Source organism: Petromyzon marinus, chromosome 16 (assembly GCF_048934315.1).
Source record: "Petromyzon marinus isolate PM22_M1 ecotype Great Lakes invasive population chromosome 16, UKy_Petmar_22M1.pri1.0, whole genome shotgun sequence".
NCBI classification, from domain to species: domain Eukaryota; kingdom Metazoa; phylum Chordata; class Hyperoartia; order Petromyzontiformes; family Petromyzontidae; genus Petromyzon; species Petromyzon marinus.
In genome coordinates this window covers 1811710-1838611 of record NC_133682.1, presented here as the reverse complement: position 1 = coordinate 1838611, position 26902 = coordinate 1811710, and the positions used below count along the sequence as shown (strand labels likewise).

Below are 26902 nucleotides of genomic sequence, written 5' to 3'. Positions count from 1 at the left end.
GGTCCAATACCAGTTGATTAAATGTGATGGATGTAATGCAAAATTACATCCATCTGCACCGCCGATTAGCACGGTTGGCTACGTACGGTGCGAAACAAGTTCAACACACATACATGCATCAATCATTATGAGATAAGAGATTATAATCACCATTATCGCTGAGCCATGCTCTATGCATTGCTGGATGAAAGCCACCCCCAATACCGGTTTGGACGCATCCGCGAATCTAGCTCCAGCGCCAGGGGCCCAATTTATCTCTTTGCCAAATGTTGCTAATCTACAAAAGAGTGTCCCATTGAACGCAGCTGAGGAGACTTCAAATAGCACTGTGATACTATAGCTTTGACTAAATGCAACAGTTGCCAATGTAATAATCATGGGTTTGTTTTTTGATCTCGTCTCAAAAATGTCTGAGTTTACAACACAGGCCGCTCACAAGCTGCGCACACGCCGGCCCCCTTCCCGCCGTCTGTGCATCCGTGCGTGGCTGTGTGTATGGCTGTCTGCGTGCGTGGCTGCGTGCGTAGCTGTGTGTGTGCGTGGCTGCGTGTGTGGCTGCATGGCTGTGTGCGTGGCTGCGTGCGTGGCTGTCTGCGTGCGTGGCTGTGTGTGTGGCTGTGTGCGTGGCTGCGTGCGTGGCTGTCTGCGTGGCTGCGTGCGTAGTTGTGTGTGTGCGTGGCTGCGTGCGTGGCTGCGTGTGTGGCTGTCTGCGTGCGTGGCTGTGTGCGTGGCTGCGCGCGTGCGTGGCTGTGTGTGTGGCTGCGTGCGTGGCTCCGTGCGTGGCTACGTGCGTGGCTGCGTGCGTGCGTGGCTGCGTGCGTGGCTGTCTGCATGCGTGGCTGCGTGCGTGGCTGCATACGTGGCTGCGTGCGTGCACGCGCGAGTCGAGCGTGGCGCGAACACGCAATGAAAAACGCACGCGATGGACGGTGGTCGAGCGGCGATCTCAAATTAGCCTACCCCCATCCAATCACAGCTCTGACTAATTGGCGCTCGTGCTGGTGCCTACCAGCACCGCCATCTGCAGGCAATGAATGCAGACGTGAGTGCGTGAGTGCGCGCATGCATCCGTGTCCACACGCGCGAGACACTCAAAACAAGTCCACGTGGGTTCTGACTCAAATGAGCATCGTGGCGATCATCTCCCGTTTATAGCCCTGAGCCAGTAGTGGAAATTCCACATTCCTTTGGCGGGGACAAGTATGACTAGACAACAGCTGCTGACTTCCCCACAAAGTGGTACTGATTTCATCGACCGCAGAGAGTAAGCCTCTCAACCAAGATGTGAACCCGCAACCTTCCGATTGCGAGCGGCTCGCCCTACCGCTGAGCCACCGCCGAATGCACACTGAGCGTCGTGTACTGAAGCGTAATTGTTGCAAGGTGAAACTTTCCTAAATCTCCTACAGTGCCTGGTGATGAGACCGTCTCAAAAATTGCGAGCGTCATGTCAGAGACCGGTACTGCACGCACTGCACGTGGAGGAGGGGGGGGGACGCTGCCCATTCGATATGATCTCTAAGCTAAACAACATTTTTTTCACCAGGTAAGGCCCACTGAGCTATACAGCTCTTTTTCAGAAGTGGCCTGGCTATCAGAAATGATAGCTCCACGAAGTGGCTTATCACGTGGTCATTTACAGCAGCCAAATACTCTAAATGCACAGTGTTGTCGATTTAAATGTGGAGGGAAAAACCGGAGGACCCGGAGAAAAATCCGCATGACCACAGCGAGACAGAGAGAGAGAGACATTCAATCGAAGTGACAACCTCCTGGCTACCAGGTGAGACAGTTAACATCTCGCCACCGCTCCAACTCCACCCCCGAGGACTCAGCAGTGTAACTGTGGATGTCACGGTTCTTTGATCAAGAGGTCGCGTGTGGCGAAGTTAAGTGTGGGTACCCCACCTGCTCCGAGACGCCTGGTCAGTCCAGACAGAGCAGGCCACATACCCTCTGGAGGCTCTCCCGAGCTCCGTCTACTGGAGGCTCTTCCTCCACCACCTTTGACCGTAGGTGCCACACGCGAGTCTGAGCGTGCTCGCCGGGCGTGCGTGTGTGCGCAATTGTGTGAGCGAACGCACGCACGCAGGCACGCAGGCACGCACGTGCCGACATTCTCAACGCCTCTGCCTACCGGGGCTATGAGCGTTTGTCCCACCGGTCGGATAAGAGATGGGAGGTGCGGCGGCGGGCAGGAGGCGTCTGACCCGACGTCGCGCAGGTGAGACGAGGCGCAGTCTCAAACGCACGGCTCAAACGATACCGCTCGCCCGAGCACATTGCGAGATGAGCCGGGCGCACCTTGTTTACAACTTCTCACTCGCAGGAAATCCACCACGTATTGCTCACTCCCTTCCAACAAAAATGAAAAAACAACGCGCCTGGCAGGAAGGAATATGACAAACCGCCCACCTCACTGCCCCCCCCCACAAACCCTTGGTGGTCATCTAACAGGGTTGTGCTTATAAACGCGGAGCAGATGCATTTTCTGCTGAGATAATGATGGTCCCACGGTTGTCGGGGAAACGGGCTATGATTACGTTCGTTCCGCGCGAGCAATGGCCTTTCCCAAGTGAATTGGGGAGCGGGAGGGGAAGGTACGGGGAGGGAGAGAAGGGGCGCGGAGATGAAGTGAACACTCCCCACCCTCGCTTCAGATCTGAGAGGCAAGAGGCAGGGATGACCTTGCTCTCTACGCTCTCTCTTTGCCTCCCACCCTCATTTTATCTCTCTCGCTCTCTCTCCACCGCTGTCTCTTTTTCTCACTCACACACTCGCTCTCCCCCCCTCTTTCTCTCTCTCCTCTTGGCCCACACCGTTAACGAGAATGCATCTCACCTGGTCTCAAGCAGCATTCACTCAAGTGGTGGTGGAGTCAGTGGCGTACCGTGGCTGGCACGGGTCCTTATATAAGGAATGAAATGCCCTCCGCCTTCCCAATGTCCATTTTCCTACCTCTTGACAATCGAAGAACCCGGGGCGCCTCCGGCCCGTGGACCCCAGTGTAAGCTTGCACACTCGATAGTTAAGCCACTGGTTAGAGAAAAAAAAAACACCCAAGCAGTCAAAATTATACAAAGTGTCTCCCTGCCGAAATGAGTATTTGGGGAGCACTCACTTATGTTCACGATCCCATCGCCAGTGGTGGAAATTCAACATTCCCATGCTGGGGAATCAGTGGTTGGTAACTTCGTAAACTCACGTCATTGAGCGCTAGCTGGGAGTTGAACTCACAGCCCTGCCTGGCGTGAAGTCGAGCGCTCTAACCGCAGCTCCGCTCGGCGGCTGCGTAACAAAAGGGTGTCCGACGAAATAATAAATGGAAAATCCGGCAAAAGCAAAGCAAGCGTAAGGGAAAACACGGCAGCGGTAAACATGCACGTGGCGTTTACGCAGAGCTCACGGGCCAGTCTCCCTGCCTCGCAGCTCTCACGTCGCCACCACCACCATGATAAAAAAAACACCCCACGGGGGAAGACTCGCGCTGGGGAGGAAGACAAAATACATGGGAATAAAAACACACACCGACAAGGAATGACGAACCCTGGAGCCGAGTGTGCGCTCGAGCCCTCTCCGACGCCGAGTGCTCGCGTGGAACCCTTCCCATCGCGGGCAGTTGCGGTCCGCTTAAAGACAGGTACCCGTCTCGCGCTCCACACGGAAAGACAGAGACGATTTCTTATTTTTTCCGGGAGAACATGAAACGCCACGACAGCTGCAATGGGCCGGCGACGGTAATGCCGCCGAGGAGCCAAAATAGCCAAGGACTCATCGGTGGCGGTGTTAGAAAGCGTCTATTAATTATGAAACACAACAATAGGTGAGTTGAGTCACGCATGTGCGACAATCAATCGATTCTCTTCGGTTCGCGTACGATGTATACCGACCAGCGTGGTGAAGTATGGCCAAGCAATTATCCAGCAGTGAATCGACAAAGCGCCGTACATTTTTACATTCCGTACGCTAACATGTCAAGGGCGATCGCAGCCGACATTACGATTCATGATTGCTTTTTGTGTGAGGCCACGTAATGATCTTGGCAATTGTGATGTCGTAGAATCCTCCACCACCCGACATAGCCAAACAACTTAAATAGTCACGTGTACAGTACAAGCGTTCTCAAACTCACCGGCAAGCGACACAAACTAATTGTCACGTCGCTAAACGATTTCACACCGCGTCATCATTTAATTTGTTGGGCTATAAAGTGGCAGAGGGTCTGAATGACTCAAATTTGGCCAGAGTATCACGTGGCCTAACACTGCGCGTAATACGGTTCAAGTGACCCCTGCAGCCAACGGGGGCGCTAAACAAAAGGTCACCATTATTATTGGTGGAGCGGTGGCACAGTAATTAGCGCACTGAGCTAATAGCCCCCTGCCACCTAAGTTTAATACCTGCACGTGGCTAATATCAGTGGCGCGTGATAGTCAGAACCGTTCCTTTTCCCTCTACCGCTTTCACCGACCGTCCTGCGCTGACCAACGTGGTAAAGTATGGCTAACCAGTGTCAAACATCCCTCGTGACTGACGTGGGGAGGCCTTCATGCAGCAGTAGATTGACATATTTTAATATTCTTGACATATTGCGATTGGTGTCGGAGAAGGGGGGGGGGGGTGGTCAGTGAGTGAGTCGAGAGGGGGGCAGCAATAGATGGGGGGTGGAGGGTGGGGGAGTGGAGCCGCCAGGGCAGCGGAAGCCACAAGTGTCACACCGCTTTGTTATGCGACCAATGACTCGATATGAATCACGCCCGCCATTATCCACACAACCAGCCAAAAATACTCTGAATCTCATTACGCTCGCTCCGTGGAAACGATCCGAACCTATTCGCTTTATTAACTCGCCCCGAATGTTTATATATATGTTTATTTCACAATCGTTCCTTCCATTCTTTTGTTTGTTCAATTCCTTAATTTTTGTCGTGTCGAAGTAATCACAGGGGACCGAACCAGGGCAGCAGATGGTCGTCATGGAAACCAAGGACCCCTCTAGGAGGAACCGCTGCCGCCTGGACCTCGCCTCGGGGAGGCAGCCACGGTGGAGGCGCTGCCCGGTCGCGCGGTTACTCTGCGTAGCGAGGCCCGCTCGTTAACGTGCGCGTTTACAGCCACCGCACGCGCATGCGCGTGCGTGCCAGTGCGTGCGCATGGCCGAGCCAGTAGAGGGCAACCGGACTCTCGCTACAACCCCGTCGCCTCTTCCCACCGCCACCTCTCTCGCGTGGATTAAAGGGCAGCCCGCAAATGTCCCTCCAATTACCCACGCGCGTGCGTTCGGGCTAATCTGTGCGTGTTTGCAGGTGATATGACATCACTAGCATCGTCATCGTTTATGATAAACCGCGTCTCCCGAGCAGTGCATCTCGAGCAGCCTATACCCTGCAGGAATTCGTTTCCGCGAGTCGCGCTATTGTTCCAGGATTCAGAGATGATCGCGGCAATAGCCGCCGATGCCACCGCAACGCGCGCATATTTGTTATCCTAAATGTGACGTTAAAATAACCGTGACGTTGTTTGCAGATCTCTGTCGATCTACCGCCAAGTGAAGGCATCCGTTGGTCAGGTAGGGTTTTTATTTGACCGTACTTCACCGCTCTGGTCAGTGCAGCCTGGCGAAGGCGGTGGGTGGCGGAGTGACCAGGATGGGTTCAGATATCACTCACCCACCGATTGTCGACCGTGGCCGGGCTAGTGATGTCATATCACCTGCAAACACGCACAGATTAGCCCGAACGCATGCGCGTGGGTAATTGGTTGGCGGAATCGGAGTGCGGAGCAAAACCCACCGCACGCATCGCCCCCCCCCCCTACTCCACATCCCTACAGGAGTATATTTTGTTTCGCATAAATTGTACGAAATTTATTTTAACGCACGTAACTTGATCGTGTATCGTGAGTTTAGGAATCTATTGAAATTCATTAAACCAAGTGCCTCGATCATAACCACACATTATTTTTTATATATGTACTGTACGGCAGACTAAAAAAATATATAGACTTTATATTCTTAGTTTTTTCGGTAAAGTCACGTTGAAGGGAAACAACAAAATAATAAAATATATATAAAACAATAAAAAATTCTCACGACGTTTCGACCATAACTCAAACGGTCGTCTTCAGGTGTGCTGGTTTGCATAAATTTATTTTTAATAATTTATTTTGTTGTTTCCCTTCAACGTGACTTTACCGAAAAAACTAAGAATATGAATTACTGCAGTCACGAAAGCTTTAAATCAAAATTTATATATAGACTTTGTTTATACCCAGGTGAGTTCATAGAGGCACGAGCCTCTTTTGTCATGGAGATTTTGAACACAGAAAAGTGTGCTACAGAGTGCTGGGTGTCAACGAGCACACAACAGAATCTTAAGATGAACAGCGGCATGAAAAAAAATATTCGAGGTTTAAAAACAAAAAAATAAAAAATAAACCTTGCAGATAAAACATTCCACACAAATACCTAGGTGTCATTACTCTGACAGGCGTGTATGTTCCCTGTCAAGTAACAATTATAGTAATAATGCCCTTGATTAAATTAATGGTCCTGCACTTGCAGGACGGTCCTACATTTGGATGTTTGGTCAAATCTAAATGCATTCGTGTTTTGCAAGTAGGAGCGCAGCGAAGTACCCGGAGAAAATCTCAGCATACGAGGGGGGGGGGGGTCACACTGAAAGCTCCACGGAGATGGATTCGGGAATGCGTTTGCTGTACCACCACCTCCTGGACACATGACGGACCGGTGGAGTTTCGCAGTTCTGCGTGATCCACCAACCCTCACCTCCAAAGCGCCGGGTCAATGGCGCACACCACCGCACCCGGCTAAAAATGAGAGTGGCGTCACGCTCATCTCGTCCTTACATTTCTGAGTCAGCATCATTGGGCGAATTGCCCGATGATGCTGGATGTAATTACCAGCGAAACGTCGTACTCAAACTGTAAATGAACAATATTGGTCGCGAAAGCCTACGTGTTCACAAGTACATCCACAAACTATAGCAATGTTTTTCCACCGAGGAGGAACGAAGGGACAGGTACATTTCTCTCCGATCGCTGTGCCACCTGGGCACACCAGATTATGACGCAGCACTGCCGCAACTATAATTGTGGCCAAAACCGATCCGCAAACATTTTTTGTGAGGGCGAGGCCGAGCAAGATAATGCCTCGTCAAGCCTGGATGGTGTCACGACACGCTGCGTGTTTCATTCCGCGTCTAACAAGGACGCCTTTGCTTTCCGTCCTTTGATGAAACAGACACGGGACTACCACAATTTTCACAAGTTCACCAAATTATTAAACAGATAAACGCTCACGCCCCCCCCTCCCTTCTCCCTCCAGATTCAATCACAGCAGAATTATATTCTTAGCTCTTTCGGTAAAGTCACGTTGAAGGGAAACAATAAAATAATAATAGAATTGTTGAGGCGGCGCGCAGGACTCGCAAGAAGCCGCGACCGTCCATCTGCGACCTGTTCGGAAATAAAAACGCATGCTGGATTTTTGGAATTCATTTTCAGTCCCGGTGTGTGTGTACCCTGGCCTCGTGGAGCTAATGTCGATTTTTTTTTCTCCGGGTACCCCGGTTTTTCCCCTGCACATTTAGAAACATGTCTTTAAGAGTACTTGGCTACGATACATTTCCACGCGATGATGATAAGCCACTTCGTTGAGCTGTCATTTGTGATAGCTCAAAAGAGATACACAGTAGCTCAGTTGGTGCATTATCTGGTAAAATAAAAAATTGTTTCTAGTGTAGGTTCAAATGCTGGTCGGTGGTTGGGGGGTGGCGGGGGTGGGGGGGTCGAATCAGCCCACTGTGCACACTGCGGTGAAATCAATGAGTTCCGCTTTGTGTGAAATCGCCCACTTTTGTCTATTCACTGCCGGACGAGGGCCTCCCCACGCCGTACTGGTCGAGGGGGTTATTTGACCCGACTTCACCACGCTGGTCACTGCGGGTTGGTGAAGCCAGGGAGCAAAGAAGCAAAAGTACAACAATGGCTATTCGCTGTATTTCCCCCTCCACGAGGCCGAGCGCCACGAGGGCCTACGACAACTTATTTGTACAGACTGATCACCCATCCGAGCGGTATCCAGGCTCGACCTTGCTTAGCTTCCGAGATCTGATGAGATCAGGCGCTTTCCAGGTGATCTTGTCACATGTACCTGGCATAGGAATGTGGAATTTCCATCAATGGCTCAAGGTCACCAAGAGAGTACTGTATGTGCATCACCCCACACCTGTTTGAGCGTCGGCATGCTGAAAGTGCCCATCGTCACTTTTTACATTATTATTCGAATTATTCTATGTTGCTAATTTCTCTGCGAGATGGACCGCGTGTGTTCGACTGCCCGGCCCACCGCTGTCCTTCAGGGTCGCCTGTCGGGGCTAATTTCGCACAATTAATGACACGGGCAGAAATACCGCACCCGGGAAACCTCTTGCAGCGCATGCGGCCTTTGATATATTTTAATCTCGGCAATGGCGGCCACCTTTGCAAAATGGATGGCCTCACTCGCACAGCGCTCAGAGCTGGGAGCGCACCGTGTCCGCAGCTTTATTAAAACGTCATTTCTAAGCTAAATTCAAATAACTCACGTGCCATGCTCCTCCAGGCTCACTACCCAGCTCTCCACACCCCCACGTCCCCTAGTTCTCCCCACCCCACCTCGCGCTCTCATCCGTGTGCTCACGTGTCTGGGCGTAAGCCGTCATACGTACGAGCTTAGAAGCCACCAGGACTGCCTTGGGTCGAATGTGAGTCAAGACGCAATGGAGGGCCTCCCCCGTCGTTCAACTATTGCGCGCCGTACACTCGCGGCGGAGAGTCGTGCGCGCCCCGCGTCTCGATACATCTTAGAGCTCGCGCGCGGCCGCACAGAGCGCCGTGCGTGCATTCATCCTGCTCCAGTAACAGCGCTGAGCATCGAATAATAACAACGACAACAACGTGGCACGTCCGGCGTTCGCGCCGTTCTTATAGCGGCGAGGCTATCATCGTGAAGGAAGGCGCCGCTGTGTTTAACAGACACGGTTCGTCATGGCTTTACAACAGGGGCGGTGTTGCGCCCACGTGCAATCCCATTTGGACCGTGGCGACCGCCACGCGTTGACCGCCAAGTTTCGCTGGCCCCATTTTGCCGTCCCATGTTCCAGTGGAAGCACCCGTGCGGGTTGCTACGTTTGTTTTGGGAGCGGTTTTTACATGTTTTTAAAAACAAGCTATTGGTTTACTGAACTGAACAAATCCGTGGTGACCAGCATGGTGGAGTATAGGGTCGAACAAGTGCCATGCCCTGACACGGTGTGGTGAGGTCTTCTCATTCAGTCGTAGAATTACAAAGGCCCATACGGTTTTTTGTTGTCGTAATCAATCACATTCGAATGCACCTCACACCTTGAGAGTTATCTCGCTCCCCACACACACACACACACGCCTACACAGCACACACACACATAGACATTGAAATTACAGCCATGGAAGGTCCCTCGCATTTGGAGGATCCAAAAGCCATGATATACAATCACGCTAGGACTGTGGCGGCAACGAAACTCCCACAGTCCTACAAAGTAATTTGACCTTATACGGATGCTCTCTGGCACAAGACATGATGGGATGTGATCCCACAGTCCCTACAGGATTTATGCATCGTGCAAATGGTGACGTGAATAGCCCGACTAACCATTCCCTATTCACATCGCTGGATGTGTCGCAAGATTCACCTTCGGTCTACATCATCAGCATCATCGTCGCTCCAACTCCGTGTTCGACATCTTTTGAGAGCTTTCCCTTCTCTGGCTTGCAATGAGGAATTATTCCTGGCCAGCGGCCATCATTCCTTCTCCCGAACCTGCGTTTGCTCTCTAAATCCACGCATTATATAAAAGGATCAAAGGTAAAAACGTACAGGTGGAGCCCTGCAATTTCTTGCTCATGCCACTGTTAGCAAAAAGGCCTCAGCTATAGGGAGCTCGAGAGAGCCCACGCCTAAGCGCTGTGGTGGGCCTACTCTTCCATGCCGGCCAGACATCTCGGAAGAGAACTGCTGAACTGTGGCATAGCCATTTATACGGCAGGGTAGACAGCGGAGAGGGGAATTTAAGAAACTTCTCCTATTCCTATTAACTGTCGTCCTGGGAGATGGAATCCAACTGGCGATCTTGTAAGTGCTGTGTGCTATATTCCCATGACTTAATGGTATTCCTTTGACTTTAAATGCTAAAAATGCTGAAAAACTCAGGAATAGAGGCTTGGCTCAGCTTTCACTTCACCCAAACCAACCCCTTCCTGGCCACCGCGCCTCTCTCACCGCGCTTCCAAAGCAACAAATTAACGAGGGCTCCTGGCGGCAGCCTCCGCAACCGAAGTTCTTGGCTCTGCCGAAAACAAGTCAACCACTCATTGTTTTTTTAATTCTTTATTAACAAGTCAACCCCCCGCAAGCCATTTCACCAGCTCCTCCGCGGAGAGCAAAGCGAGCGTTCGTTGGGCTGTCCTGGCGCCTCAGTGTTGCGAGCAGAAAGGCCCCGGGTAAAATTAAAAAAACGTGACACGAGAAGTCAACTTCGTCGTTAGCCTACGGGCTTTTGGGACATTCGTTTTGCGATTTAATGTGGGGTTTTATTTTTTGCGCTTTCTTTGCGGAGATCATTCGCAACCTCGGCAGCCACGGGATTTTTTTCACGTGCTATCAAAATTGCATTGAACTAAAACATTAAATAAATTTAAATGCAATTTGACAGCTACTTTGCTGCAATTTGATTGTGTTTCAACCTTTAGCAGAATGTGATGAATTAAAAAAGGCAGTCACATATAACAGGCTGTAACAGCCGCAATTAGCATTAATTAAGCGCAAGTCCCCATTTGCATGGAATTTTTTTTTAAGACGCGCGGGAGAGAGAGAGAGTGGTGGTGGAGAGAGAGGACCGAGCGGCGGTGCGGTAATTACCCCCCGTGGGTCTCCGTGCTGAGAAAGGGCAGCACTGGGTGTCAATAAGCATCATTCCCCCACTGGCAAACACCCAGCATGTGCACTCACACGTGGACACACGTGTGTGCGTTCGCTCAGACACGTGGGCAAGCGTGCGTGCGTGCTTGCGACCACGCGCATTTGCACGCAGACACGGCTCTCCTTCGCTCACACGCACGGGCCCTGCATGTTTCAGGTCAACGAACGCGGCCCTTACACATGGTATGGACGCACGCGGTAAGACGCACGTGGTCAGCACGCGTGCCGACGCATCAGCGCTGCGACAATCACCACACGCTCCACGAGTTACGTGCGTGTAAATACGCGCGGTCCGACAAAGACGATGTCCCCCCCGCCCCGTGGCTTTTGAGAGACAGTCGGGGCAAGCGCTGTTAGCGAGCGCGCGTGAAAGGACGGCACAGCGCACGAGGGGGTGGTGTGGCCAGCGTTCTAACGTGTGGACGAATACGCAGAGGCGCCACGTGTATGCACGTGCACGCACGGGGCAAACGCGTGCACGCACGGCGACAATCGCCGTCGGTCGGCACTCGGTGACTTTGCACCCCAACGCTCGCGTGAGAGACAAGGAGGCGCCCTGGCATTGTTCACGCGGGTGTCCTGCCCAAACCCCACCACAGCGTGGCAGCGTCACGTGATGTCAGTGCCACCTCTGCCAGCGCCACACCTACGACCTCCACGAGGCTTTAGTTGCTGCTGCGTGGGTCACTCACCAGGTATCTATTCACCTTCTCTGTTTTTTTTTCATTCCTTTATGTGCACTGGGGCATTCCAGAGACAATGGGGCACAGGGACCCTTTATGATACCCATCAATCAAAAGTAATGAGCGATTTTGCGAATGCCTCCTTTAGCGGAACGCATTACAAATTTTCCAAATTCCTTGGGCGTGTGACAAACCGAAAAGTGGAAACGCGGAGAGACCTGGCCCTGACCAAGCCTTCAACCCCTCCCCTCCCCCCTAACGCCCGGGGGCCCACCCCCGCCCCTCTGCGGTCACGCCAACCAACCAACCCCCACACGCGTGCTCTGATCGCGTGCCCTTATCAATTTAATGCCCAACCATCAAGGCCAGAGAGTTCAACTGCCAGCCGCACACATGAATGGCAAAACCGGGCGAACAGCTGGGCGGATGGGTCCAGCAGGCGGGCAGTGAGCGAGAGAGAGGCCTCACAAAGCCTCACGTGGCTCGCACATGAGTCACCGTGGGTTTTTTTTATCGTGTGTGTATGTGCGTGCACGTGTGCGTCTACGTCTGCGTGGAAAGCGGTGCCGGTGCACTGACGGGTGCACTGCCCTATAATCCCCAGCCACCTGGGTTAAATTCCTAACCATGGACAACAACAGTTTTAAATGGTATCAGAATGGGCGTTGGATCTCCACAGCACTGTACCGGCCTTAATAGGCGCTTGCTAACAGCGCCTGGTTGTATGGCATATCTTTGTATTTTTGTACGTGTGTGCGTGTACTGACATTTTAACCCACTTACCAGGGTTCAATCCTCAGCCATGGATAGCATCAGTGGCATTTGGTATCGGAATCCTTCCTATACCTCCTGTGGGTCGACTAAGCATGTGAACACCCCTGTGCATCAACTAGGCATGTGAACACCAGCACTGTGGATACAAAAACAACCCGTGCCCTGTGTGGGCTTTAATCGGCGCTCGCTAAAAGGACTTGCCACGGCACTCTGTACGAGTGAGCATTGCATCTCGGAACTGAAAAAGAACCGAGGCACTTTGTGTCAATAGGCGTCGCTCCCCCATTGGCAAACACAATAACACGCAGGCACTTATACACACAGGCAAGAGCACACACACATACACACACGGTCGCACGCACATACGGGACCCATACGCGCGAGGTCAAAACTCACACTCTCACAAAAATGCACGCACATGTTCTCGCATGTGTGCACGTAGGCGCATGTGGGCGCGTCCATGCGATGGCGAACACGGCATCTGTAGGCACGTGTCGGTTGAAAGGCGGCGAGGCAGTGGAGGAACTTCCTTCCCGTTGTGCTGTAACACATGTGGTGTACTAGCAGGGGCAACATGATGCCTCGGGGGAGCGTCCAGCGACTAGAGCATGGTGGGCGAGAGGAGCGTGGGCTAGAGGAGCGTGGGCGACAGGAGCGTGGGCGACAGGAGGGTGGGCTAGAGGAACGTGGGCGAGAGGAGCGTGGGCGACAGGAGAGTGGGCTAGAGGAGCGTGGGCGACAGGAGAGTGGGCTAGAGGAGGGTGGGCTAGAGGAGGGTGGGCTAGAGGAGGGTGGGCGACAGGAGAGTGGGCGACAGGAGGGTGGGCTAGAGGAACGTGGGCGAGAGGAGCGTGGGCGACAGGAGAGTGGGCTAGAGGAGCGTGGGCGACAGGAGCGTGGGCTAGAGGAGGGTGGGCTAGAGGAGGGTGGGCTAGAGGAGGGTGGGCGACAGGAGAGTGGGCGACAGGAGGGTGGGCTAGAGGAACGTGGGCGAGAGGAGCGTGGGCGACAGGAGAGTGGGCTAGAGGAGCGTGGGCGACAGGAGCGTGGGCTAGAGGAGGGTGGGCGACAGGAGAGTGGGCGACAGGAGAGTGGGCTAGAGGAGCGTGGGCGAGAGGAGGGTGGGCTAGAGGAGGGTGGGCGACAGGAGGGTGGGCGACAGGAGCGTGGGCTAGAGGAGCGTGGGCGAGAGGAGCGTGGGCTAGAGGAGGGTGGGCGACAGCAGCGTGGGCTAGAGGAGGGTGGGCGCGCGAGTGGGGAGAGATGGGTCACACCTATACCGAATGCGCTGGCTATCGCCCAGCCGGAGCACAACTCGGGACGACGCCACGGTGTCAATGCCTTCAAACTGATGTTGAAAGTTCCATCGGTCTTTCATGTCTGTAGCAGGGGGTCACAATAATTATCGTAAGGGAGATCCAACATAAATTACATTTTAGCATAATGTTACCCCATAGCAAACTGACCAAAATGTATCAAAGGGTTTGCTGAAACGGTGATGATAAAAAAAATCTACAAAATAGTGAAGCCTTTGTGGCCAAGGCGATGAGGCCAAATGTTATGCGCAAGCCCAGCCTCCCCATGCCGTCAGGACGTCGTACGTCACGCTCCACATGACATCTCATGTGACTCAGATGGTAACGTTATAATCACGAATTCAACACTTCCACGGACCAGTGCAGCGTAGAAAGCGTAACAGAAACCACGCGCATGCATGATTTATCTCCCTTGTTCGCTTAACAATTCAGCTTCGAAGACACGATTACATTTCAGACATTAAGCGAAATAAAAAATATATATTGTTTGCCCTTTTTGTTTCTTTCTTTATTTAAAGCTCACCCCAATCGACCAACATCGTAGGGCCCGTAATTAGACGCCGGAGTCTCAACGTGTGGGAACCCCCCTCTAATGCCAGGGCCCGTGATTTCATTACCGGCGCGGCCACAATCGGCGTCATCGTCAGGATAAGCGCCACTCCGTCGCCTCCCCGCGACAGTGGCGCGCTGCTATGGCTGCAGACAATGCCGCTGCCGCCCCCGTCTTCCCACCCCTCCGCGTCCCCTCGACACGAGAGCGGTGCCGAGACCGTAATTGTCGCTGCTGTACGCCCGCGAGCACCCCCCCACCCCCGTGTCGATTGCCCGTCGCTCGCTCACTCGCTCGCCCCCCCCCCCCGAACGCAGCTGCAGCTGCAGCCGCGATCGTCCCTGACCTTCGCTGGTCAACGCGCTCGTTTAATTTGCATTTCGCACTTTGGCGCACGGCGCGCGCTCAGACCTTGAGTTATTCATCCGCGACGTTATATGATTTATCAAGTTAATTTCTGGATGGAGGAGAGCGCTTTAATGCACTTCCCTGGGAGCGGCGGGCTGCCGAGGCTGCGTTCGGCTCTTTAGCGGCGGTCGTAAAATGCAATTTTTTTCTTACACTCTCTCTTTCAGTCTCCGTGCCGCATTAATTTGATGCGTAAACGGGCGATAGCGCCTCGTTACTGATCACTGGCCACGTGGCTGTGTGTCTGGGTGCAGCGCATGCGCGTGGATGCTAAAAGACAGAACCCCAAGCCCCACCATGACAGTGAACTCAACTGAACGTTTTACAAATACTGGATTTTTATCTGGTCAATTGAAAAAATAAATAAATTTCGTTACAATTTTTTGTAAGTCAAGATGTGTATCAACAGAAAGGGAGTCTACCGTTAATTATCCTGTGGATAGACTCATCACCACCATAGGAATGTGGAATTTCCACAACTGAGTTATGGATATGAACAGGATATGAGCACTGTCTCAATGTTCATTTGAGCAGGAGTCCACTTTTGACTTTTGTTGACCATTACAGCAACATTCTGATTTTATTATTTTATCATTTAGCTTCAGTGGCGGGTATTTTAATAATTTTTTTCAGTATTTGTGCAATGCCACAAACACATAATTGTCACGCGGGGGGCGGTGGAGGGAGGGGGGTCTTTACCATCCACTGTCGAGCCGTCGACGCGTCAGCAGTCACTCTGCTGACGCGTCGACGACTCGCATGCGAGCCGGCTCGGGACTGGACGATCTCCGAGAGGACAATCGCACAGAGTTGGGGGCCTTTCCAGCGGCTGCTTCCACCACTTCCACCACCACGGTCCACTTGCCAACCGTTCTGACGACCCAAGGGCTCCCCGACACACAGTATACCCCAATCACTGTGTCCTTTCAACAAACATATTCTTTTTATCTTTTCGCCCAATTTCATCCCGATTCTGCTGTCTGCGTCACAACATGATGGGCGCCCCACGTTAAAGAAGGGCCCACAGAAGCAGATATCATAGAGCTACCTCTAGAATCCCGTCGACTGATCCGTTTGTCCACAGTAGAGGGAAGCACTTGTCCACCCACTCTGCCAGTGAGTGTAATGCTCGTCACACGATAGTCAAATCAATGCATGGAACTCTCTGAGCTGGAATTCATCTAAGTTAAGCGCACTACAAAATTTCATGTGATGGGTCTTTTTTGGTGCAGTCATTGGGCTGACACCATAAACTCACTGCAGGTGAGAAGCTGGCTTATTCACGAGCAGTGGCTGAAACCTTGGGTTCGAACCCAGGATCTAGCTCAGCGCTCTGACCTCTGACCTCTGAGCCAACTGGCCACCTCTGCTCTGCGCGTCGCTAACGAGAAAGCGACAACCGCCAACACGCGCCTGCTACACCGCAGCAAACCACTCCCGGGCAGCACCTCGAGCCCGGTGATCTACAGCCCCGCGGAATTCTGAGAGACACTTATTGCGTGTCGTCGGGGTGATCAGCTCCCATTCACTGCGGCGTGACACCTCCACTTTGCGGAGCACAGCGTGTCACTCACGCCGAACACGTGTGTTCGTGTGTGTTGGTGAGTGGGATGTGTGGGGTGTGCGTTTGTGCTGTGCAACGTGTAGCGTGCCCCACTACAAACCGGGCAACCCAAGTTCAATTCCCACTCACGGCCAACACCAGTGACGATTATCTTAATCGGTCCTGGTTCTCCCTTAGGTCGACTCAGCATCAAATGAGAACCTGGTGCAATGTATGAATATCACCACTGAGAAGACAAAGGTGGCCCGGCGTGGTGCTGGCCAGCCACCCCTTCGTGTTGCGTGCCGCCATTCATAGGTGCTCAATAACAGCACTTGCCCCAAAAGTCTGCTAAGGCTATACGAGGGATATTTGTCTTTATGTCCGCATGTGGGCGTGTGTGTACGTGTGTGCGCAAGGCTGTGACCCAGCCATGAATAAAGCTTTAGAGGACCCAAGCATGAGATGCCACTGTCAGATTTACAGCTTTGGCCCAGAACTTTATAGAGTTCATAAGGTCACTTCACGTAAAATCTACGCAAACACACAAAACGCCCTAATTTGTCTCAGACCTGGGCAAAGCTAATTGTTAGAATGGTCAGCAGCATCACAAATGTCAGGAGAGGCGAATTACGCAACTCCGTGGCCGCAAGAGGGAGACGGACAAAATAAAATCAGTAACAGCCATATCCCCCCACCACCACAGCTGCCGATTGTTAAAACAAAGCGGCTTCTTCAGCTTTCTATAAAAGCCCGAGTCACTGATAAGATGCTAAAACCTTGATAAGGAGCTGGGGGTCCCAAGCTGTGCTTTTGTGAGAGAGCTAATCGGGAGCACGATCCACCCACCCGCTCTGCCTGGGGGTGGGGGTGAGGGGGTGGGGGTGAGGGGGTGGGGGTGAGGTGGCGGTGGGGGGGGACCCCCAGGGGCTGAGCTGTCACAGCCGCCCCTCCCACGGCCCACGCGCGATTTACCGCCGCAAAATGTTTAAAGGGCCCTTTTCATGTGTGACGGCTGGTGGCAGAATTTGGCTGCAGCCGTTCATATCTAGGGCCCCTTGCTGTCGATGTTGTTGCTTGTTCAGCTCTGCCCGGCTACCGTGGGGCTTCTGCCGTAATTGCCTGGCGGCCTGAATACCGCATGCACTTGTTATTTTCTTTCAGCCCTTTGTCAATCCACTGCTGGATGAAGGCCGCCCCTCATGCCTCGTCGGTCGCGAGAGATGTTTGGACGCGCGCGAGTCGCCGCACTCATCGCCCGTGGGTCGTCGAAGGCGAGGAAGCGTAAGGCGGACGTGGGAGCACAGAAGCGCAGTACAACGATGGATTTCTTCTGCCTACAGCGTGCCCATAACACCTGTTATGCATGGCGCTCGCATGGAAGTTTTTAAATGGACGCCTAATAATCAGCCACGGTCGATTGACTGCTGGATGAAGGCCTCCCCAAGTCACCAACACCTCCCATTATCCTGCAGCGTCACGATCCACCGAACGCATGCACGCAAACTGATTTAATTGCTCCATCTCTCCAGTGGACGCCCTCTCTCCGAAGAATTCCATTCCTTGGCGGCCACTCCGCTATTACTCTTGGCCATCGACCATCGTCCCTTCGAGCCATGACGCGTCCCTACCCCCAGCGCCGGGGAGGCAAATCTCCTGCTCCCCTTTGCAATAACGTTGCGGCAATTTGTAATTGCGAACGAGCCCGACCGAGCCATCATTCTATATGTGAAAGGCTCAGGATGTCTGCAACAACTCAGTGGCTTCCTCTTCCTGGATCGTCTGCTTCGGCTCCGAAGACGAGACACGAGAGGAAATATCAACGATGTATTTTTTGAAGAGTCACATTTTAGCTGTACGGAATGTGCATTGCCCTCTTCAGTGGACTTTTCAAGGGTTTGAATCGTTTCCGATTGCAATGGAGGCAATATACATGATGTAGTTATTTAATAGTAAAATGTTATTCTTATCTTTTACATCTATCTTATAGCTATCTTTTTATATCTTATTTATCACGTTTTTATCCATCTTCTATCTCCTATCTACCTTAAGATAAATCTTTGATTGTAAAATACAAGTAAAAAAGTGCTAGATCGGCGTACGCTACGCCGGGTACGGCGAGTATTTAATGATGCGCGTTGGCTCGCATTATGGTGGTTGTGTACTTACTCCACAGGGAGGGATAGGGGCGGCAAAGCGGTCTCGTGCCCTGCACTACAAACCCCATCGTGTGAGAGTTTGATTCCTGGCCCCCCACCAACCCTACCAACCCCAGAGGAACTATCGTCACACAACCCGAATGAACCGCAAGCTGTGGCGTGACCTTCATCATCCAGCAGTAAATTGACAACGGACTGTAAATTATAATTGTATTTTTGACCTCTTTTCCGCCACGAATGCAGCATCTTGGCAGATGCTGCGGCAGTGGACGTGGAGTTTTACGTTTCGGGCAGAACGTCGCCAGGTCACTCGGAACGGCGCAGTCATCCCAGATTTTTTTACAAAAAGCGACTTTTACAAAAAAAACCGCAATAAAAAAACCGCAAAGTACGCGAAAATCTAAGACGGAAATGCGGGTCCCTACCTGGGAGAGCGCGTGGCGGATCTTAACGAGGGCTCGCCGAGCGGGAGGAGGCTACCCTACGCCACGCTTATCGAAGCGTTCACGCGAGGCAGCAGCGAAGAGGAACGGCGGAGGAAGAATTCCCTCGCTCGGCGCGCTCGCCCGGGGCACCGCGGAATTGTCCACTTGCCGGGTCGCCGTTGCACGAGCGGGCGGGACGAGTGAGCCGGGCGAGCGGGCGGGCGGGTGGCCAGCGGGGGAGGTGAAGATATTAATCCTTCTCACCTGCACCGCGTGGATCGCCCTTCGAGACGCGGCCCGAAATTAACCGGCAGCGCGGCAGCGGAAAACGCGCCGCGCCGCGCGTGATTGATGGGCGGCACGCACGGCCCCTGCGCGGGTCGGTGCCACCGCCCTCTCTAGCCCTGAGCCACTAATTAAAATCACATCATCAAAGCTCCCGCAACATCGTTCCTCTTGCAACCGGAGCTCGGCGGCAGCGACGGTCATTCTGGGCGGCGGGGGGTTGGGGGTGCGGGCGCCGGGCTGCAGAGTACCCAGGGAGGCGCCGGAGCCGGCCACGACTCGGCGTCACGCTCGCCGCGCTGGACGCCGCGACGGCACGGTGACGGGCGTAAGGAGGGCTCAAACGGCAGGGCAACGCGATGCAACGTGGATTCATGCGGCGTCTGAAAGACACCCCGCATCTCAAGAGGCTGCACGGAAACTGTGGGGTAATTTATATCATTCAGAGACACAGTCGGCCATAGGTCTACGTCAATTTGAGGAACCTTCATGCGAGTCTATGGGTTTTTATGCAAGTTTGTGCAAGAGAATTAACATTGATAAAGCACTTCTAGATTTGAAGCTTTCGTGACTGCAAAGATCCATTATACTCTTTGGTTCTATTCGGTACAGTCACGTAGGTAAAAAATAAAACAACAAAAATCACGACGTTTCGGCCACAACACATGATGAAGGCCGCTTGTGTTGTGGCCGAAACGTCGTGATTTTTGTTGTTTTATTTTTTACCTACGTGACTTTACCGAAAAGAACCAAAGAGTATTGATAAAGCACCTCATTGTGTCTGCATCCCAAGACGCAGTACAAATAGAGGAAGCGTGCCCCTCCACGGAGTTTGAAGAGGGATTTGTAGAGCAGGGAGCGATGGGTAGAACTATAGAGGCCGGAGAAGGAATTGAGACAACACGATGGTAGAAGTACAAATGCAGACACTGAATCGAGAGCGAGAGAGAATTAGCTATAGGCAGAAGAAGAAAGGAAAGTCTTGAGCATGGACTTGGGTAGGGCAGTCGACATCACGGATGGCTGGGGGAAGGGAGTTCCAGACCACGGCAGCGGTAGCAGAGGAAGAGCCGAAGGGCGACCGAGTAAGCCACAACACGGAGGAGTCGTTGCCGCGCGACGGCACCGAAGCATCGCGCGAGGCCACAATCGTCGCGCCTAACACGAGCGCAGAAGCGAGGTCATCCCCGGGTCTCGCCGAGGGAGGAGGAGCAGATGCTCTCGCCTCCAAGTGCACGGCCGCTGACGGTTTGAGCCACCCGCATCCGGCCGACCCGAGAGCACGTCACGGGAGGATTATCAACAACAGCTCTGTGCGCTTCGGAAATAAGAAATAAGCCTGATCCTCGCGCAACCCCCCCCCATCCCCCCTCCCCCATCACCCCCTCCCCCATCACCCCCTCCCCCATCCCCCCCATCCCCCCCATCACCCCTCCCCCATCATCCCCTCCCCCATCTCCCCACCCCCCCCAAATAAAAACAATTCCTTGGTTATTTGCAACGCGTGGCCGGGTCGCGACAGAAGCGCGCCCGCGAACGCCAGCCTCGATGACCCAAATTTCCCCGGACGCGCAGGGACGTCGGAAGGTCGGGGATTGCGGGGGAAGGGAGAGCGAGGCAGAGAGCCCGGCCCTCCACGGCCTCGGACAAATAACTAAGAGTGTAGACGTGCGATCCAAAGTGCCTCCCCCCCCCCCCCCAGAGCCGATAAATAGGCAGACGCTTCACACGGCCGCACCGCTCCAGCCGCCGCTGCGCGTCCGGACACGCGAGTGTTGCGCCGAGGCCAAGCGAGATAATGGGCAAGCGCAGGGGACTTGCGGGCACATGTACGAGTCCCAAACGGAACAGGACACCGACCGTTTCGATGTAACCGTTACATCTTCTCGTGAAACGAACGACGGCACTCGGCTGGCTCCGCTCGTCGCGGCTTAGATGGTGTGTTCCGAGTCGGCAGCGGTGCGGAATAAACATTATTCTGCCGTCTATAATTACGGAGGCGTAACCTTCCGTAAGTGTGCGCGAGATGTAGCCACACCGCGAAGCGTCGCGCTCGTTTTAAAGGTGCCCGTAGCTCTTGCATATCTCACCCACGACCAAATCACCCCCCCCCTCCCCCCCCCCCGGTGCGCCCAATCTCAGCGGCTCTCAGAAGCTCCGCAGGCATGAGCCTGGCGAGTACTTGGACGAAAAACCGTCCGGGAATGCGAGGTGTCGAGTCTCGAGAATCCACCGCCTCTTGACTCCGATTCAGGAGGATCCCGCTGCCTTGGGATGTTTTGGCCAATTGCACTTGTGGCGCTTTGGCCTCGCGTGGGAGAAAACCGAAGAGCCCGGAGGAAACCCACCACACGTCATGTTGGGGAAACATTCAAAGTTCCACAGAGATAGATTCAATAGGTCATGGCTGGACTGTCATTTCTTGGCTACCTCAGCCCAAGCCCACAACCCCCTAATATTTCCAGGCAGTTTCCCATCCGAGTACTAACCAGGCTCAACTCCGCTTAGCTTCCAAAGTTTGACAAGTTCAGGCACATTCGTGTTCATTTGGTGGAAAACATCCATCACTGTCGCTCTCTCATCTCCACCTCGGCCAATCACGCTCCTCGCCCCCCTCGGCCAATCACACTGCTCACCTCCACGGGCTGTGGTTGGGGGATGAGGATCTTGCAGAGTTTGCTCCTCCCTCCCTCCACCTCCTCGCACGCAGAGTTCTCCGTGCAGCCCCCGGACGGGCCTCCCTTCAGCTCCGGCCGGGACAGCTCGCTGGCCACCAGCGCCTGCTCCAGGCCGTCCATGGGCCGCACGTACGCCGTGGGCTTCTGCGGCACCAGCTGGGGCTTTGATGGCAGGATGGCGGCCGAGGGATCGCCGCTCGCCGTGTCTCCGCCGTCCGAGCCGGGCGCCGTCTCGCCGGCCGTCCCTGGGTCAGCGCCGCTCTTGCCGGATTTGCAGCGCTCGGACGAAGACCGGGGGGCGTGCCGGGCGCGGCTGTCTCCCGAGGTCCTGCCGAGGCCCTTGTTGGCGCCCGGGTTGGTGCCACCCCCGGTGGAAGAGGAGGAGGCAGAGGAAGAAGACGAAACGGTTGGTTTCGGCGCGGCTTGCGCTGCTTTATTGCCAGCGGTATCGGATCGCGGTGGTCGAGAGTGTCCGTCGCGGGAGCCGGCGGCTGCGGAGGAGGAGGCAGCCGAGGAGGACGAAGACGATGCAGCTGATGATGATGATAATGAAGTCGCGGTTGATTCCGGGTCAATGGTGGCAGGCCGCGTCCCGTTGTGCTGCGTCTCAGGGTGCCCGTGAGTCCCCCGGCGCTGCTGCTGGAGACGACCGGACCCGCTGGCCGAAGCCGAGCCTGGCGCCGGAGAGGAAAGTTCACGAGCCCCTCTCGTTAGGAGTCCATTCCCGACTCATCATCGTCAGCATCGTCACGATTCATCCTGACGTCACCATCATCGTACTGCTAATCATTGAAGTCATCATACTTGTTTTTGTAACAGGGTTTCTGACCACAGGGCCCAACGGCCCAAAACGTCAAGGGGCCAGCAATAAACAGCACTATTAAATTTGTATCTGTTTTATTGCCAGAAAGGGTAAAACCTATTCTTATTCTTCACCACTATTAAAGTTGTAATGGATAAGTGTGTAACATGACTCTTGAATTGAGCAAGTTCATTGTTGTAAAAGCTTTGGGGAAAGGAGAAATTGGGAAGGAATTCCAAAGTGGAGCGGTGCGAGGGAAGAAGCAGAAAGAGAGAGGTGAGGCGACCTGCAGTGTGGTGAATGAGTGGGTGGGTGAGCGAGAGTGTGTTGCTTTGACCTCGTGTGGTGGTGGTGGTTGATCACAGTGTGGAAGACCGATTCCACAACGCGGGATCCTCAACACACAGTGGATATTAGGGGAAATGAATTCAAATATTAGAAAGCCACTAGAGGGTTGATTTGTCATCCGTCTTGTGAGATGACCTTAGGTTAGCTCTTTGAACCTCAGGAATTTCCATTGGATTCTAAAAACCATGATGCAGATGATGATGATAATTATCGTCATCGAAATCATCTATTGATAACTTACATCTATTTGTCAATCCACTATTGGTTGTCCATGCAGTGTCAGTTATGAGGGGTTGTCTAACCATACTTCACCACGCCAGTGAGTATGGGTTGGTAACACGATGAACCCAGGATGAGTTCGGATTTCATTCATCAGTTCAGTTATCCGCATCCTCAGGTCGCCGATTTCACAGCGCATCACGCTAACCTCTACGCCACCGCTGCGGCTACATCACTCATGATGATGATGTCATCATCATGATCATGATGTCATCATCATGATGATGATGTCATCATCATGATGATGATGTCATCTTCTTGGTTCTTTCGGTAAAGTCACGTAGAATGGAAATAAAATAATAAAAATAAAACATAATAAAATACAATTCTCACGACGTTTCGGCCACAACACAAGTAGCCTTCTTCAGGTGAAGGAACAGAACTGTCGGGACGACAGCGCTTCAATGAACGCTGCTAAGCTTCGCAGCGTCTTTTAAGCTAGGTGGGATGAGCAGAGCGCCTTGACAAAGGAGATTACATATCAAACAGGAGAATTTAGCATTGAAATAACTGTGTTAAAGTGTTGGATCAGCAGGGTGTTAAAGTCAGAAATTAGCATGTAACTGGGAGATGTCATCATCATGATGATGATGTCATCATCATGAGTGATGATGTCATCATCATGAGTGATGATGATCCAACCGTGTCCGTCTAGTGCTCGCTGAGCTGCGTTGGCTTCTGGTTGCCGAACGAATACATTATGAGATCGCACTCACTAAACACAAGGTGCTTGCCACAAATTAACCGCAATACCTTGCTCATCTTGTCGAGGAGCATTAACAGTCATCGCGCAAATTCCAGTCCTCCTTGGCTAACCATCGAACAAAAACGGTGCGCTTTCAGATGCGCTTCTGCGGCCGTCTGGAACGCTCTTCCTTCCTATATTAGAAAGCCACTGGAGCTAGGCACTTTTACACCTAGATTGAAAACTCATTTCTTTACAACTGCTTTTTTTGTTTAGTTCGGTGTCCTTTCCCCGCACCCCTGATTAGCGCGGTTGACTACGACGGTGCGAAAGAAGCTCAACATGTGCACATTATCACCCAGCGCAGGACAAGGACACGCTTCTACGCACGACCCAAATCTACCGCAAAGCATCAACTCTATGCCATTATTGTCTATACCCCCCCCCAACCCGCCGGGGTCGACACAGAGCATGAACACCATAAGCGGGACACCCCGCACGTCAGCCCTCACCGAGATCCCCGCGCGATGCGGGTTGCGCCCCGCCACAGGAGTCCGACGTCGCCGACACGCCCGGCCGGGTCTTCTCCGCACCGCCGGTTGTCGCGGTGTCCGCGGACCCTCCTCCGGACTGTCCAGATCCTCCGGCTGGCTTGGCAACGCCGACCAGGTGACTCTGGTTGGACTGGTGAATGATGATATCCTTCATCTCGTCGTAGCTTCCCAGCGTGCTCTCCAGGCGGCTCGAGATCTCGTCGCCGTTAGTCTGGGGGAGCAGCGGAAGACGACGGGATGAAAAGTGAAATCGTGGACCGCCCGGCCCCCGTAACGGCCTTCAGTCTCAACGTTATGGCGAGTCGCATCTAGCGAGCGTAACTTATGCCTGGGCAGCACAGCGGATTTGAAATGCAGAGGCTTGCCGTTTTATCGTCCGGCGCACCATGTAAACAATGAGTACACCTATCAAATCTGCCCGGCCTCTGTCCACCCAGCAGCACACATGGGTGCACCACAGCTGCCAAATGGCACATCATGCGGGGTGGTGGGGGTAAAGTGTGCGACGTCTGGCCTGCGCGGAACAGTTTGGCCACAATACCTTCCTAGAAGGGTCTGTCTAGAGCTCGCTACACTTTGCGAAAGCCCCCGTTGCCAGCGGCGGCGTGAGCGAGCGCGTGCGGGGGCTGCGCCTTCGCTGTTTGCCGAGTGCCGTGCTCGCGAGCGTCTGCTTCTCCGGCGGCTCTGCCGCGACGTCACGAGTCACCGCCACCGCAGCCCGGCCACCTCTACTCGCCTTGCTTCAAAATCATCGCCTCCCGCGCAACACGAATGGGTTATTATGTTTAAATGCCATTACGGGGAATAGAAAATTGTTGATAAGTAAATTCTGCGGGTTCTCCGGTGCACGGGAGGCGGTAATGGATTGCTCCTTAGTGACAACATGCGCCTGAAGGTGCTCGTTAGTTTGGAGAATATTGAATTTGCACGCGCCACAACCGTGGCAGCATTCCATTAATAAACACATATATATAACAACAAAAATCTATATATTTTTTGCAACCATGTATTGCAGTAATAGCAGTGTATGTAAAATTACATCACGCGTGCTGTTTATTTTTCCTGCTGTAATAAGCGCGGTTTGCCCAGGTGGTGGGGGCAATGTTCGTGGCAATTTCGAAAGGGTTTGGTTTTTTTTGCTCGCCGCGCCGTTAATTTTTAACATCCTTCCTCCCCGCGTAACTTGAAAACGAGCCGAGCGGGCTCGGCGGTGGAGGCAGACTTCCAGCAAGCGGGAATGAACGTGCGCGGAAATATATTTCCCGACCGGAAAAACGGAGCGAAGGAAACGAACGGCGTCAGAGTCGGGGAAATAACGACCCGTGCTCCTGAAACGCAGGCCGACGTACGCAAGCGACCGGGCGCTGCGCGCGTCCGGCAAACAAAAGCAGAGGTAAAGGCGCAGCCCTGTAAATTTGTTGCTCGTGCCACCGCCTGTCAGAGTGCAGCTTGGAGGGGGGGGGGGGCTATTTGGGCTACCTCTTCCACACTGGCAAGATATTTCGTAAGAGGTGGGAGTACCCACACTTTACCCCACCATATGCGGCCTGCTGATCAACTAAGTGTGGACAAATACAGGTGGGGGTGGGGAGATTTAAGAAATGTTGCCACACCATTTTAACCACTGTGCCAGGACATGGAATGGAATTGAACTGGTGATCTGTGGGTTGCGAGTCTGGACTGCTAACCATTACACCACGTCAGTGTGCAAATAAAAACGCGTGTCTAAATGCGCGCGCACACACACACACATCATAACGTGGGTGCGGTATAAATCCATCAGCGGGCCGGTGAATGAGGAGTGTGCATGACTCAGACGAACATTTTCAGCACAATGAGATGACCTTTGTGAGCGGCTGCCTCACAGCGTGAGTCTCAGGCCTCCCGCAGAATCAAATAGAAAAAATCCGTAATGTCATTGATTTTGTTTTAACCCTCACTCTCCTTTCCCCCTACACATATACACGTTCTCTTTTTTACAACACAACGATTCCCATGAAAAGCTTTCATGTGAAGAGCGGCAGCGGTGATCGTGACCAAAGGACTACATTTGCCACGACGATAAACTTCACCCGACGACGATTAATCCCGGTAGACAGTTTTTGTTAAATGAAATAAATGAGAGCGTTTGACATGTCAACATGAGCCGGAATTAGTTTCCCTTTTTGCGTAACGGGAATGCATGGATACTGAAGCGTTCTCTAAGCTCGGGTGTGCGAAGCGGAAGTGCCACGCTGTGCTGCAATCCGGCGACCTGGGTAGATTCCTGGCCATGGCTAACGTCAGTGGCATGTGGTTGTCTGCGCCTGTCCCGGGCCTCTTTTAGGTTGACTCAGCCTCAAACGAGTAATTGATACAGTGTGTAAACCTGATCGTGGGGGGGGTGGAGATAAAAG

The 26902-nt window shown here is 53.2% G+C and overlaps 1 protein-coding gene across 1 annotated transcript in view; it reads right to left on the bottom strand.

Annotated features, from left to right (window-relative positions):
* Positions 1-26902, bottom strand: part of AFF3 (ALF transcription elongation factor 3) — a 178179-nt gene that overhangs the window by 86105 nt on the left and 65172 nt on the right. The window contains exons 3-4 of the mRNA XM_076067341.1: positions 24465-24717; positions 21797-22512 (exon numbers count right to left, since the gene is read on the bottom strand). Coding sequence (XP_075923456.1) covers positions 21797-22512; positions 24465-24717 — 969 coding nt within the window. The remainder of the gene's footprint in view (positions 1-21796; positions 22513-24464; positions 24718-26902) is intronic.